The sequence below is a fragment of the Silene latifolia genome, chromosome 8 (assembly GCF_048544455.1).
Source record: "Silene latifolia isolate original U9 population chromosome 8, ASM4854445v1, whole genome shotgun sequence".
Taxonomy (NCBI): domain Eukaryota; kingdom Viridiplantae; phylum Streptophyta; class Magnoliopsida; order Caryophyllales; family Caryophyllaceae; genus Silene; species Silene latifolia.
The window spans coordinates 112,944,283-112,958,740 of NC_133533.1; the positions used below are offsets into that span (position 1 = coordinate 112,944,283).

The 14,458-nt window shown below is 34.6% G+C and overlaps 3 protein-coding genes across 4 annotated transcripts; 2 read left to right on the top strand and 1 right to left on the bottom strand.

The window, feature by feature from the left end:
- Positions 1 to 4,194: 4,194 nt before the first annotated feature.
- Positions 4,195 to 7,235, top strand: LOC141595787 (uncharacterized). The gene is made up of 5 exons (XM_074415754.1): positions 4,195 to 4,590; positions 4,748 to 5,041; positions 5,128 to 5,220; positions 5,310 to 5,415; positions 6,863 to 7,235. The coding sequence occupies exons 1-5, from the start codon at positions 4,521 to 4,523 to the stop codon at positions 7,233 to 7,235; spliced, it is 936 nt and encodes a 311-aa protein (XP_074271855.1). The 5' UTR covers positions 4,195 to 4,520.
- A 361-nt stretch (positions 7,236 to 7,596) lies between these two features.
- LOC141595788 (protein FAR1-RELATED SEQUENCE 5-like) lies at positions 7,597 to 9,341 on the bottom strand. The gene is made up of 2 exons (XM_074415755.1): positions 9,245 to 9,341; positions 7,597 to 8,594 (listed from the first exon to the last, which is right to left on the bottom strand). The coding sequence occupies exons 1-2, from the start codon at positions 9,339 to 9,341 to the stop codon at positions 7,597 to 7,599; spliced, it is 1,095 nt and encodes a 364-aa protein (XP_074271856.1).
- A 2,072-nt stretch (positions 9,342 to 11,413) lies between these two features.
- On the top strand, positions 11,414 to 13,860 carry LOC141597420 (agglutinin-like). Of its 2 annotated transcripts, none has more exons than XM_074417879.1 (7): positions 11,414 to 11,506; positions 11,740 to 12,005; positions 12,140 to 12,325; positions 12,447 to 12,716; positions 12,839 to 13,027; positions 13,126 to 13,392; positions 13,519 to 13,860. In XM_074417879.1, the coding sequence occupies exons 2-7, from the start codon at positions 11,760 to 11,762 to the stop codon at positions 13,675 to 13,677; spliced, it is 1,317 nt and encodes a 438-aa protein (XP_074273980.1). In that variant the 5' UTR covers positions 11,414 to 11,506; positions 11,740 to 11,759; the 3' UTR covers positions 13,678 to 13,860. The 2 variants fall into 2 exon arrangements, with proteins under 2 accessions (XP_074273980.1, XP_074273981.1); XM_074417880.1 differs by having other exon boundaries at positions 11,455 to 11,506; positions 11,756 to 12,005.
- The last annotated feature ends 598 nt before the right edge of the window (positions 13,861 to 14,458 follow it).

Consider the following 14,458-nt stretch of genomic DNA (forward strand, 5'->3'; position numbering starts at 1 on the left):
AGAGCTCTATTTCGAAACAAATTTAATAAAATTTTCCTAATAAAAGTAGATCTCTTAATATTTAAAACAAATTTTAATAAAATTATCCTAATATAAGTAGATCAAATATATTTTAATAAAATTATCCTAATATAAATAGATTAAAATTATCAAATAGATAACAAACATTTATAATAGTTCAAGTTATAGCTTTTATTTTCCCCCCACTTATAGTCCCATACATTTATAGTTTGTATTCTCGCATCAAAATTCAAGAAGTCATTTAGATAAATAATGAACGTATTTGATAAAATGTTATGTTAAGATGGTGCAAAGTAATCTTACGTTATTACACGAAATATAAACTACGGTTCCATCAAAATATAATCAATAATTAATTATTGGGGTGTGTATATAAATCATAAATACCTCCATATACATTCAAGCGATCAATACATATAAAGTAATAAAACTATTCACCGATCTATATATGTTACTATCTTTGTTTCATTAATTTACTCTGTATGTATAAGAATATGGAGATCATTGGATGGAGGAACTAAACAGAAAAGAACTAAAGTAGAATTTGGCGATTTGGACAACTCAAAGCTTTTGTGTAACAATGGAGCAACTCATAGTATATATTATTCATATGATGAATTGGTGATCAGTTGTAGACTCACGCATTAACCTAGATTTTGAATAAGAGTAATTTTGAAAGAGTAGTCTTAATAATTTATACTACTTATTACTCAAGGCCTCGGGGATTTATATCTGTTATGATCATTAATTAATTAAATCAAAAAAACGTACATTATGTTTTAATTTAACATAATCTTGCTTGTGCACTACGGAGTATTTTCTTTTTTTTCCTATTTACTCAACCATGTTTGTGTTTTAGCGTTAGTTTTACATCTTAAGTAGAATTTTATTTACTCATATTTATATACTTTAAATTTATATTTACATAGATTTTATGTATTTAGGAGTAACATTTTCATTTACACACTTGCCAATATACAAATTACAACGTAAATATCTTTAAATTTACATTATAAAAAAATTTAAAATTATGATATTCTCATTGTACTTTATAGATGAATCAAATAAGATCCCACGTGATCATATTTTGTCTTACATATTGCAAGGAATCGTAAAGAATCTATTCGTTCATGAATAGTGTAAAAAAAGGAATGTTGTATTTGGTCTTGAATCAAAGAAATATAGTATTTGCTCATTATTATTAACCCAGGTTAGATGTCGAATTATGCGCGAAAAAAATGGTGTATAATTTTTTGAAAAAACCCCAACAGTGGGATTATACTTCTTCATTAATCTCAGCCGCTGCAAGAGCAACAATACGACTAGGAATAGCCGAATCGTTAAAGAACAAACTATCCCCGACCTTGCAAAGGTGAGCTAGCTCATGTGCTATAGTATTGAGTTTTCTTCTACTAAAAGACCATAAAACTGAATAAAAAAGATGGTGTATTTCTAAGTATGTTGTTTGTCCCACATTGAAAAATATATTGGTGTGGTGAATATATTACGTATAAATAATAGAATTGTCCCACATCGAAAGTTTAGCATAAGGTGGGTGATCATATGATTATAAATAGAAGACATCCTTATAACCTAAATACCAACTCAAGACCTTCTAAGTCTCTTAAGCATTGTCTTGAAGAGTTCTTAAGAGTTTATATCATTATCTCCACGGTATGATATATATATTTTTTATATTATGTCCAAGTGATGTATCTGTAGTAGTGAACAAAGGATGATTTCAGCGGATTTAGAATGGAGTGACACATCTACCAAATTAATAGAGTTCATAATTAAGCCAAATGAATCCAAATGTTTCAAATTACCCAAAGTGAAGTACATTGTGCTCAAGAGAACAATCCTACCACAAAAATAAAAAACATTTCCATTCACAACCTTTGTTGATCAATTGAAGTTTGAGTGATAGTTGTGATAGGTTTTAGTGCTTGCTAAGCCATTAGGCTTGAAGAGACACTCTTTGTTGAGCTTGATGCTTGTTAGAGTTGGCTTGAGTGTCCCATGCATTTGTTACGATTTTCTAAATCTTTCATTTGAACTTTCATTTCTTTATTAGAATTTGTTAACTTGTGGTTGAAAATGTGAGGGTTTCTTTGGTTTAAGTGAGCTTACTCGAGGGCGAGTAAGGTCTAAGTGGAGGGAATTTCTTGTGACGATTTTGTACCGTCTTTACCAACCCAATTCTTAGCTACTTTATCCCTTAATTGTGTTATTTATAGTTATTTTAGCTCACTTATGTATTAGTGTAGCAATTGTGGTGTTTGGATGTGTTTCTGCGCATTTTCGGTTTAATGTGTAGGTGTTGTGATCAATAATCTTATTCCGAGTTCGAGAAGCGACTTGGACATCTTTACACTCATGTCTTGGACCAAACACATGCCAAATATATAGTGGGTTAAGAAGTGTTACAATCATTTGGTTTGAAGACAAGTCAAGGCCCAAAGTATCAGAGTCAAACCAAGGAGTAAAACACGAAGTAGCAGGTAGCCGGCCAGTGAGTTATCATCGCCTCTTTGGATTCCTTCTTTAATTATTACATTTACTTCAAGACATTAATTTAGAATTTTATGGGCTGTAATTAGTCATCAGTTTTACCATTAGTTATCATCTTAAACATTAAAGAAAAATACATTGCATCATCATCTTCTTAGTTTTCTTTTCTTATAAAAATTGTAATCTTTAATTATTCATAGAGGGCTAATCTCCCAATTCTTGGAGCAAGAGATTGAAACGATCAAGCTATTTTGATTGTAAGACTCTAATCGTAGGACGGTCAATGACCGGGACAAAGAGAGTATTATTATATTTTAGTTTTGTAAATGGCCCAGCAAATTTAAATACACAAATTCTCATTATAGACGAACGTTATCCGTCTATAGCTATAGACGAAAAATGTCACTCTCCCAAATAAAAGTGGATACTACAAATGGGTGGGAAATGAATACCCCTCACAATTAATAAATTCTTTACTTACTCCCTTCAACTTTTGCAAATTATTGTACAAAGTATTATGCTAAATACATACTCCGTATTTAAAAAGGTATTGAATATGCCAAAATAAACACGTACTTAATTCATACTCTCTATTTTAAAATAATATTAATCCACCGTATAAAAATGACAATTCTTCTTTGAATTAGATCCACCTTGTTCTTTTGGATTTAAATTTAATTCCTAAAGGTAAGATTATGAGTAATCTTAAGATAAGTCTTTGATAAGTTTAATACAAGACTTACTCAAAACTACCAATAATTATCAAAATTTTAAGTTGAGTTTTGGAAATTCAAGACTCAACTTAAGACTTTGGGTCAATTTTGACTCTACTTTCAAAGGAAATTATTCAATGAGTGGATCTTATTTGTCATTTGTTTTTATTCTTTTTTTTTTTTTAAGTTTGTAAAAAAAATACTGAAATGGAAAAAAAGAGTTTGAGATGAGTCTAATTGATAATGTATGAAACTTGTGGTCAGTCTGAATAATAAAGAAATAATAAAAATTAGTGGAAAGCTGATGTGCCAGAGTCTTAAGACTTTGGTCAGTATTACTGATAATCTCACCCTAAGTTCTGTTCAACTTCTATAGGTTAAGTTAAGTTCAGTTCAACTTTTATAAATTCAGTTCAGTTCAGTTCAATTTAGTTTTTTTTTTTATGTTCAAATCTCCTCCTATTAAATACTCTCTTCATTCAACTCACTTTGCAAGTTTGATTTTTGCACGAGTATTAAGGAACGGATTAAAAAAAACATTAAAAGTACATAGGGAAAGAGAGTGGATGGGTTAAAAATATTAAATAAATTATAAAGGTGGGGTTTTATGGTGGATTAGTATGAGGTATAGAGGGCATTTTTTGTAAATATAGATTTTTAATAAAAAATAAAATGGTTATTTTTTTAACCAAATAAGAAAATATATAAAGTGGAGTTGAATAGACCACAAATAAATAATTGAAAAATGGAATTAAATGAAGGAAGTATAATTTATCTCAACTCAACAAAATTAAATAAAAAAAATCAAAATCCATTGATATTATCAAATACATACTCATAAAGTCATAAGTCGTACCACAATGTGAGTCATCAACCAAGCACGTTTTTTTAATTGATTTGGCTCCGCAGTAGCTACAGGACCTTGTTTCTCAACTATTAATGTTAATCAGTCCGTCTTGCTTATGACGGAGATACCCGTCGTAAGCTTACGACGGGTCGAATAGTGGTGTATTCGTGGAAAACGGAGCGACATTATTTACTGTGTACGAATAGTCAAGTTGGACTATTTACGTCCGCATTAATTACACAATAAAAAAAAATCTATCCTAAATCCCCCCCTTCCCAATGTAACCTCCCCCTCTCCCTCTCACAATTACTTTCACCGTTCTCTCTCCCCCTTCTCTCTCCCCATTCAAATGTTTATGGAGTAAAGCTTCCATTGTCTTGTAAATCCTGCGTAATTAACAACAAGATTATAAAACCTTGTCGATAATAATGGCGACGAAGCGTATCACACTGAAGAAGAGTAAAAAATCCGCAAACAAGGGTGACGGTGACGGTGAAGGTATGTATTTCTGTCATTATTGTTAATATTTTTTGGGGTTGTCATTATCGTTATGGTTGATCTAAAAGCACACATGCAAATGAAATTAATCTTTATTGCATATGGTCTCCTTTTCTGATTTTATGTCGTTGTTGCTTTTGTTGTGATTTTGTTTCAGGAGAGCATGAAGCACCGGTGGCTATGACCCAGTCCAAATCTTCAACTGGTCGAAGGAAGAAGAAGGTTGTGGCAGTGGAGGATGAAGTTGAGGAGCCTGATGTGGCTACCGAAGGGACGGATGATGAGGAGGTGGATGTCGGTAAAGGTACACGGAAGAAGGTGACGTTCAGTTTAGGGAGTGCAAAAGATAAGGGGAAAGGAAAGGCAGTTGAGGAAGATGAACAGGAAGAGGAGGAGGAAGACGATATTGAGACGGATGTGGATGAAGAGGAGGAGGAGGAGGTTGATACAGGCAAGTTATCGGCTGAACTGTTGTATTTATTTGGCTTATTATTTGTTAGACATTGTCATCATACCCATTTTTTTCAAAAATTGTAGACGTTGTGAATGAAGCTGTAAAGTTGGCGGTAAATGCATGGAAAAGCGCGCAGAAAAAGAAAGCGGTTGGAAAGCCAAGAGAGGTGACAGAGGGTGAGTTGTTGACATATTCGATGAATTTGTCGACATATTTACTAAAGATGTGTGGACACTATTTACAGTACTTTGTTGACATCTTGCAGATTGTGCATTGGAGCCAAAGGCGTTGAAGGTGATTCAGAGGAAAAGAGAGGTTGGTGAGGGGTCGAAGAAACGAAAGGGAGGTGAATATGCTTTGGTGCTGGCAAAGTGAGTACTCTTTTCTGATCTGAGACTTGTGAGCTTGATTAATGACATTTCTCTTGAAAGTGATAACAAAAGTTTTGTTGACAGTTGTAATGTTTTATGTTTGTTGATTATTTGGGTGTGCAAATGTGGCTGAAATGTAAAGGGATGAAGAGGGTGACATTCAGGCTGGGTGTGTTTACATTTTTTGTAGTGTCGTTATATGTTGTTATATGTTGTTCAGTTGGCAGATAAGTTAGACTATAAACAACAATGTTGAATATGGTGACAAGTTTCTGGATTCTTGGTGTTAATTTTGATGTGTCTTCAATTAGTGAGTAACCATTTGTGAGTAGTTTGTCGTGCTATAGAATGGTCATCAATTTGGCTGAATTTGTTGACATTGTTTAAATGTGGTGATACATTTTGGTATGTGTGTTAGCCTTTGGGTGTTCAAATGTTGGCCTGATGTAATGACATGAGAATGGTAACATTCAGGGGGGCTTTGTTAGCATTTTTGGATTGTGTATTACTGTTTTAATGTCGTTATATTTTGTTCCAGTGGAAGGTGACTTAGACTATAAACAAGAATGTTGGAAATAGTGACAAGTTCATGGGTTCTTGGTGTTAGTTTTGATGTGTCTTCAGTTAGTGAGTAACCATTTGTGAGATGTTTGTCGTGAGAAAAAATGTTAAGAAATCTGGCAAAATTTGTTGACATTGATTTAATGTTATCATACATTTTGGGTAACTGTGTTAGTCTTTGGGTGTTCAAATGTTGGTCAAATATAATGAGATGAATAGGGTAACATAAGGGGTAAAGATGGTACATATGGTTAAACTGTTGTCATATTGGTAGCAAATGTTTACAGTAGTAATATTTTATATTTTGATACTATTTGGGTGTACAAATGTTGGTCAAATGTAATGAAATGAAAGGGGTGACATAATAGGTGGATTTCCTGTCATATTGCTATATGGGTTGGTATTTTAATGCTTCCTTTCTAAGTTAACTGTCGGGAAATTGTTATGAATTGATAAGCCTAACATGGTTGGGTATATTTGTCGACATTTTGTTGTGTGGTTCAGCCATTTGTTGTCAGCTTTTTTTTTGAAATTGTATGTACAAGACACTATTAACTAAATTGTTTCTAAGTGGTGACAAGTTTGTGGAATTTTGTTGTAAATTTTTATGTGTCTTCAGGCGTTGCGTAACCATTTATGAGATTTGTGTAGTTATATTATATGGTAACAAAGTGGACTGAGTTTGTTGCCATTTTTATGTGTCTTTTAAATGGGTGTTGACATGTTTTCATTTTGGTTTAAGAGTGTGTGTACGTTACATTATTAACAAAAGTGCTGCCAAGTGTGATGGGTTTGTGGAGTTGTTTGTATTGCTCTTTAAATGTGCTGAGTTTGATGTCATTTTGGTTGTCATGTTAACATGTCGACGTTTCTATGTTCTTTATAGGAAAAAGAAAGAGGTGGATGGCCATGGGTCACCAAGACAGCTGTTCAACTTGATTGGTGTGTTGACGGAGTCTCAGAGGAAGGATGTGGAGGACATCGGCTTTGGTGGGCTGCTAGAGCTGAGAACGCATGCGTTTTACCATCAAATGGTTGATTGGTTGCTGCGTAAATATGATCCGAGCTCCCGGATGTTCCTCTTCAACCGGCACGTCCAGTTTGTCCTAACCAGGCACGATGTGTACGATGCATTCATGATACCTTGTACTGATAAACAGATAGATGCGAGGACCGATCACGATGTGGCCAGGCTTTGGCGTGATCATTTCAAGCTGTCGAAACAGGATGGCCTGTCATGCTTTAAAGTTCCAAAGTGAGAGATGGCATTTTGTTGGATATGCCATTGGCATAGCCTATGTCTGCTTTGTGGGTACACCTGTTCAACATAGAAAATAGTGTTACCATCTCGAGGGTAGATGTTTATATCTCTGGAATTAATATTAGTGTGAACATAAGTCCTACATATGGTCACATGTCTAAACTTTGTGACGAGAATTAATCGGTGTTACATGTCATCACATATTGGAATTATGTTGACATGTCAAATATCTATTACGCTCAGTTGACATGGTGATCAATTACTGAACAAGTTGTACTCAAATTTATCGTAAATGTTGACATCACTATGATTACTGACATAACATAGCCTCAGTGGTCACATGTTTAAGGATTGTTGGATCATGTGCGAAATTTAAGGATTGGAACAGAAAATACCGCTTCAAGAGCGTTTGTCATTGCTTTGTCTTGGTCGGTGAAGATGGAGACAGGGCGGAGGTCATCACCCATAGCTTCATTAAACACGTTGAATAACCATTGAAATGATTCTTCTTTCTCGTCCGATAGAAAAGCACACCCAAACATCACATTAGACCAGTGGTTGTTTATACCGACAAAGGCACCGCATATTAGATTGTACCTATTGGTGCGGTACGTTGTGTCAAAGATGAGTACATCGTGGTACAATCGATAATCCTCCCTCATCATTGAGTCACACCAGAATAGGTGACATAGCCTCCCTTCTTCGTTGAATTGCACACGGAAGAAGAAGCCAGGGTCTTCCGCTTGTCTTTTCGTTAAAAGATTAACAAGTGTCGCTGCATCGCCGCCCTCAATCGCTTTACTCTTCAGCCTATGTACAAAGTTGATGTGATCCCTCTTTGTGTGTCCAACAAATGCTTCACCTCCGGCTGCAACAGTCGCCACCTTGTATTGAACAGATGGGCGAACTAATGCTTCTGTCAGAGCCCTGATAGTCTCTGCCTCGGCATCGCCTATTCGCCTTTCAGATCTGTGATGCTGCTGCCACTGCGTGGGCGTTAGCGCATGGTTGTGAGCTGTGATATGTTGCAATACTTCCCACTGTCCATCCTCGTTCAATTGCGACCTTACTCCAGCTCTGCATTCGCACCGCGTGACTGCGGCATTCCTAGATTGGTTAGGACCAATGAGAGCTAAACCATTTCCGTGTCTTCCTTCACATGAGCATACAAAATATCTCTCTACCTCAGCTGTGCCAGGCCCGTGTGCTCTGCGAGAGGTGCCTTTCCTAATGCTAAAACCAACAGCCTGCGAGTGTTTCCGATACATCTCGTATATCTCTTCCCATTTATCGGCTTTCATCCCCGATAGTGACTTGGAATAATCAGTACCTGCTGAAGTTGACAGTGTCATATTAGCTAAGAAAGTATGGCCATTAATCAAATACAGAAGCACAAGTGCATTTAGCTGAACTTAGGTAGTGAAATTGAATGAGTGACATTTGCTGTACGAATATAGACAGAAATAAACTATATTATGTCAGTTCGTACTGAGGTGGTCATATTGACAGGGTGACATTTGACCAAAAGCTATACACATCAATAGAATACTAAACAGCAAATGCCAACTGAGATCGTCTGATTTACAGGGTAACATTTGCCCATAAGATATAGACATCCGTACAATACTAAACAATAATTGGAAACTGAGATAGTGTAGTTGACAGGGTGACATTTTCCGCGAAGGTATAGACATCTATACAATATTAAACAACATTTGAAAAATCCATTATATGTCTTAATATAGTTAACAGGGTGACATTTGAAGTATAAGTGTAGACATTTCTGAATCCCACTTTGCATTTCTATGAACTGTCATAATCTAGATAAGTGGATCACATGCGAAGAAAAAGTATAGACATGAATAAGATCTAACAAAACATAATTTTTTTACATTATAAGTCTTATTCTAGTTGACTGTTGACATTTGCCTGAAAACTAAGCACCTTTGTGAAAGAAATGTCAACTTTCTATTGTAATTTAAAAATACGTGTACTAATTATACATACCTTTACTATTATCCGTCACCCGTCCTTGAATTATGACATGATCGTCATCTTCGTCCACCATATTCACGGCAATTAACGCCCCATTTTCGTCAGCCATTATTTTGATAGCACGTTTTGTGAAATATTAGGAAGATAAATTTGTGATAAACAACTGATTTGAAGACGCTTTTATAGTTTTAAACACAAGCAAGATTTTAATGGGGTTTTTGTATTTGGGGGTTCTTACAAATGTTGAACAATAGACTCATTTTAATGGGAAAGATAACAATTTGAGACTGAAGAAGAAGACGCAAGAGGTTTTGTGAAAGAAGAGATATGGCATTAATGAGATAGATTGAGAGAAATTTGGCATTAAATGCAATTAGTACTTATTGCAAATAATTGTCAATAAGTCTCTGGCAAGGTACTCACACGTACAACATGCAATAAATTCTCAACAGTTAATTGTCTTTCTGATGTTTCCCGACCCGCAAATAATATGGTATGTAATTGACCCGTCGTAAGCTTACGACGGGTATCTCCGTCATAAGGGAGAATTTGTGAATGTTAATATTAAAAAGAGTATATTTTGATATCAAATAAATCAAATTGTTCATCAGCTTTATTTTATCATAACAGTGAGCTTGTACCAACGTCCAATAGTGGGCTATTTCCCGTCTGAAATAAGACGTACAAAATATAGTCATTTTAAGATAAAATGTTAGTACTATTTTTTTATAAAATATTACCATTATTTTCAGTGTAAAAAGTGACAATTTCGTTATACATTCGATTAAAATGTTACTATTTTTTTATAAAATATTACTATTATTTTCAGTGTAAAAAGTAACATTTTGTCATTAAATGGTTACATTCGATTAAAAAATGGTAATATTTGATCTGTTTTATTTCAGACCGTGTGAAATAAGACTTATTGATATAATAATGTACTCCATCCGTCTCGGTCGTTTGTTAACCTTTGATTTTGGCACAAAGACCAAGGAAAGAGGAGATGACCAATAGTTAAATGACAAGTGGAACAAATTTAGTGTGAATGATTAAATTACTCATCAACTTCATTCTTAAAATAGAAAGGATAACAAATGACCGAGACACCCAAAGTGAAAAATGACAATAAATAATCGGGACAGAGTGAGTATTTAAAACCGTTAAAATAATATTAACACAAAATTTTAATTATCAAATACTGTACAATACCCGTAAGTTGTACGACAAAGTGAGTCATCAACCAAACACGTTTTTTTAATTATTTTGGCTCTACAGTGTGAAATGTGAAGTAACTACAGATCTTGTTCTCAATTATTGTACTTTAATAGTAAAAATAATATTTTATTATTAATTACATCCTCCCCCGAAAATCCGTATAAATACCGGCCTTTCCCATGCTATTCCATGCAACTCATCTTTCTACGCTAAAAAAAGTAATCCTCCGTCCCGGTCATTTGTTGTCCTTTGGTTTTGGCACAAAGACCAAGGAAAAGGGGAAGGCGCCAATTACTAAATGACATGTGGAATAAATTGAAGGTGAATGATCAAATTACTCATCAAATTCATTGTTAAAATAGAAAAGACAACAAATGACTGAGACACCCAAAAATGAAAAAGGACAACAAATAAACGGGACAGAGGGAGTAAAAACAACAAATCACGTTTAATTCAGAAAATAAATTTCTTTTCGATGTCTTGATAAATAATACTCGTACCTAGAATATAATTTGTACATGTATTATTATTGTATCGATAATAATAATAATAATAATAATAATAATAATAATAATAATAATAATGTTGTGTCCAATCGACTGGAATGTGGTGGAAGTCAAATTGGGTATGTCTAAACCCTCCGTTGTGTACGTGGATCATATTCTAGGAGGTAAGGTAGAGGCCACGGCTCACGACAATGGTGATGCAACTGTCGCTATCAGCGACAATTAAGTGGAAAACTAATTTGAATTCGGGTGCACTGCATACATTAATATTCCTTCCTCTTCAAGGATGTTAATTACCCGTATCTCTACCAATAATAATGCTAACAATGCAAATACGTATTTGTACCACAACGTGTATCACGCTCGTTTTTAAATGCACTGGGACCTTCTTCTCAATTATTGTACCAAGTATTTATTTCTTTTGTATTATTATAATGTGTGAATTTTACTATAAATACCGTCTTTCTTTCCCAAGCTATTTCATTCAACTCATCCATCAACAATAAATAAACATTTTTTTTATTAATCGCGTTTCAGTAGTGAGAGATTAAAGGTATTTATTTATTCATCTCGTCCGAAGCTAAAGTTTCATATAACTTTTTTTCTTTCATTATTATTGAGTATACATATAGGAAGTATTAATTTAGTGTGAGGAGATGGTCTTTCTCGTCCGAAGTTCCAAAGTACTCCGTATCAAGTTTATTATTTTCTAGTGTCCAAGGATCCGTTAATGCAATATATGTACAATATCGTGTTGAAATCGAAAATGTTGTGTTTGTTGAACAGGGTTATTAGCACGAAGATCGATGGCGGAGAATAATGTTGTATTTACCAATAATACTACCAAACAATTGTACCCAAAAGAGCAACACTTTTGGTCCGGGTTACCCCTGACCGCAGCCGGTAGAATTCCCCCAGGCTCAAGTGCACAAGGAAAACAGCTAACCACCTCTGAAGGTTCTCTCAAATTCGCAACCGTGTACGTTGATAGTGAGAAGGAACTCCCCACCACCCGTAAATTCATCACTGCTTTCGACATCGCTGCCTTTCAGGTACAATATGATCGACACGAATCTCCTAAGAGATGTATGTCACGTTAACATTACTGTAAGATTGTCTCATAAGAGACTTAGTTATATTACATTACACTATTAATTAATGTGTACTGTTCTATTTCTTTTATAAGGAATATGGGCCTTACGGTTCGGATTTGCCTATAAATTATTCAATGATACTTGGGCAAGATGAAAGTATCAAAGAGGTAATAGTGAGGGATGGATTCATTCTTGATGCAATTGGATTCGTCGTAGCTGATAAAAATGGGTCCACCTCCACGAAAATATTTGGCGGTAATGGCGGACATGAAAACAGGGTGATCTCTCTATCTCAGTCAATAATTTAACGTTCACTTTAATTTATAACTTCCAACACACATTATGTTCATACAAACATGCATGCATGCATGCATGTATTTATTTATTTATTTTGTGTAGATTCCACTCCAGAAGGATGAATATATAACACAAATAAGCGGCACATACGGAAAATATGCACACTCGAATAGCGGTGCCGTTGTCGCTACACTCATCATACACACTAACTTGAAACCCAATGGATATGGACCGTATGGAAGAGGAGAGCTTGTTCAAAATCCTCGTAATTTTGCATCTAATACAAGTGACTCGATTATTGGATTTTTTGGAAGGCATAGCAACTATCTTGAGTCTGTTGGACTCTATGATCGTGCTAGTGTTGTTATTAAGGTATACCCTGGCCTATTCAAATATTCAAAAATGTCGTTTTTATTATTCTCATTGGGAAAGATGTACAATAAGTCGTATAATATGTACTGGCTTTTTTTTTTTTTTTTTTTTTTTTGGGTTAGGAATTTGGGCCTTATGGAACTCAGTCACCAAAAAATTATTCGATGAGACTTGGGCAAGGTGAAAGTATCAAAGAGATAATAGTGAGGCATGGATTCATCGTTGATGCGATTGGGTTCGTTGTAGCTAATGATAAAACAGGGATAATCTCCACAAAAATATTTGGCGGAAGTAATGGAAGTGAAACAAAGGTTAGTTATTACACAGTCTACAAGAATTATTTCCCTGATCTGTTTCAGTTAATAATTTACGTTAACTTTATTTTGTGTTTGAATATATTATTGTGTAGATTCCACTCAAGAGCGATGAGTATATAACACAAATAAGCGGGACATATGGAAAATATCAACACACGAACAGTGATAACAACGTTGGTAAGCTCACCATACACACTAACTTGAATCCGGGTGGATATGGACCGTATGGAAGGGGAGAACTTGTTCAGAATCCTCGGAAATTTATATCTCCAAGCAATCCAGTTGCTGGATTTTTTGGAAGGCACGACGGCTATCTTCAGTCTATTGGAGTCTACCTCAGTACTAGTGCACCTAGTAAGGTACATACATATACCATATATTCAACAATCGTCTCATCATTCTTATTATTTTTATTGAGTACCCATACATGTACATAAACCATATTCAACAATAACCGTCTCGTCTCATCATACTTGTACATACAGGCTTATGCAGAAAGTGGACCAGTTGGTCCAATTGACTGGAAAATGGTGGAAGTCAAATTGGGTCAATCTCAACCCTCAGTTGTGTACGATGGAGGCAAGGTGGTTGCCACGGTTTTTGGTGACGGTGATGCTGGTGTCGTCTACAACGAAACTTATTAAGTGGAAAATGAATAAACTTGTTTGTAAGATGATCACAATTAGTTTTTTCTGTCTTTCTTATAAGGGTTTTTCTAACGTGTGTCTTAAGGACACACATTAATAAACCAAATAAAGAAAGATTCATAGGATATTCTCACTAATTATGGTAAAACTAAGTTTATAATTCCATTTATCATGAGAATATGTTGTAAATCTTTCCATATTTGGTTTATTAATGTGTATCCTAAGGGCACACATTAGAAAAACCCTTCTTATAATTATGCTTTCAATCTTGTCCATGAGCTACGCACGCGTATTATGTTATTTGAGACTTATAATGTATACCGATGTGGTTTGAATAAAATTTGCGGTTCCTTTAATTAAAGAAGGATGAAAAATAATCCATTTATTTATACACATTTGGTTAACGTAATGTACACTCTTCTCGGTTCGACCTCGGTCAACATACATGACAATGTTGAGGTTCTTCATACTAGTATCAAGGCTCTCTCATTAACTTGGTTACATAGTTTTTTTTGTTTTGTTTTTTTACGACGTTTCAAATTAGATGACTTGGCCACATAAATGAAAATACGTAAGTTGATTCAAATCAAATCTAAGTCTTTTGTAAAACGATTTTACGTGATATTGTAAAACCATATGTAGAAAAGTTATGGTTAGTGGAAGTTATATTAGTGTGGTTATTTAAGTTAAATAGCTTTTGGTTTTACAATAATCTTCCTCATCAAGGTTGAGGATTCCCCGTTACTGATGTCTTAGGCCCTGTTCTTTATGGCTTTTT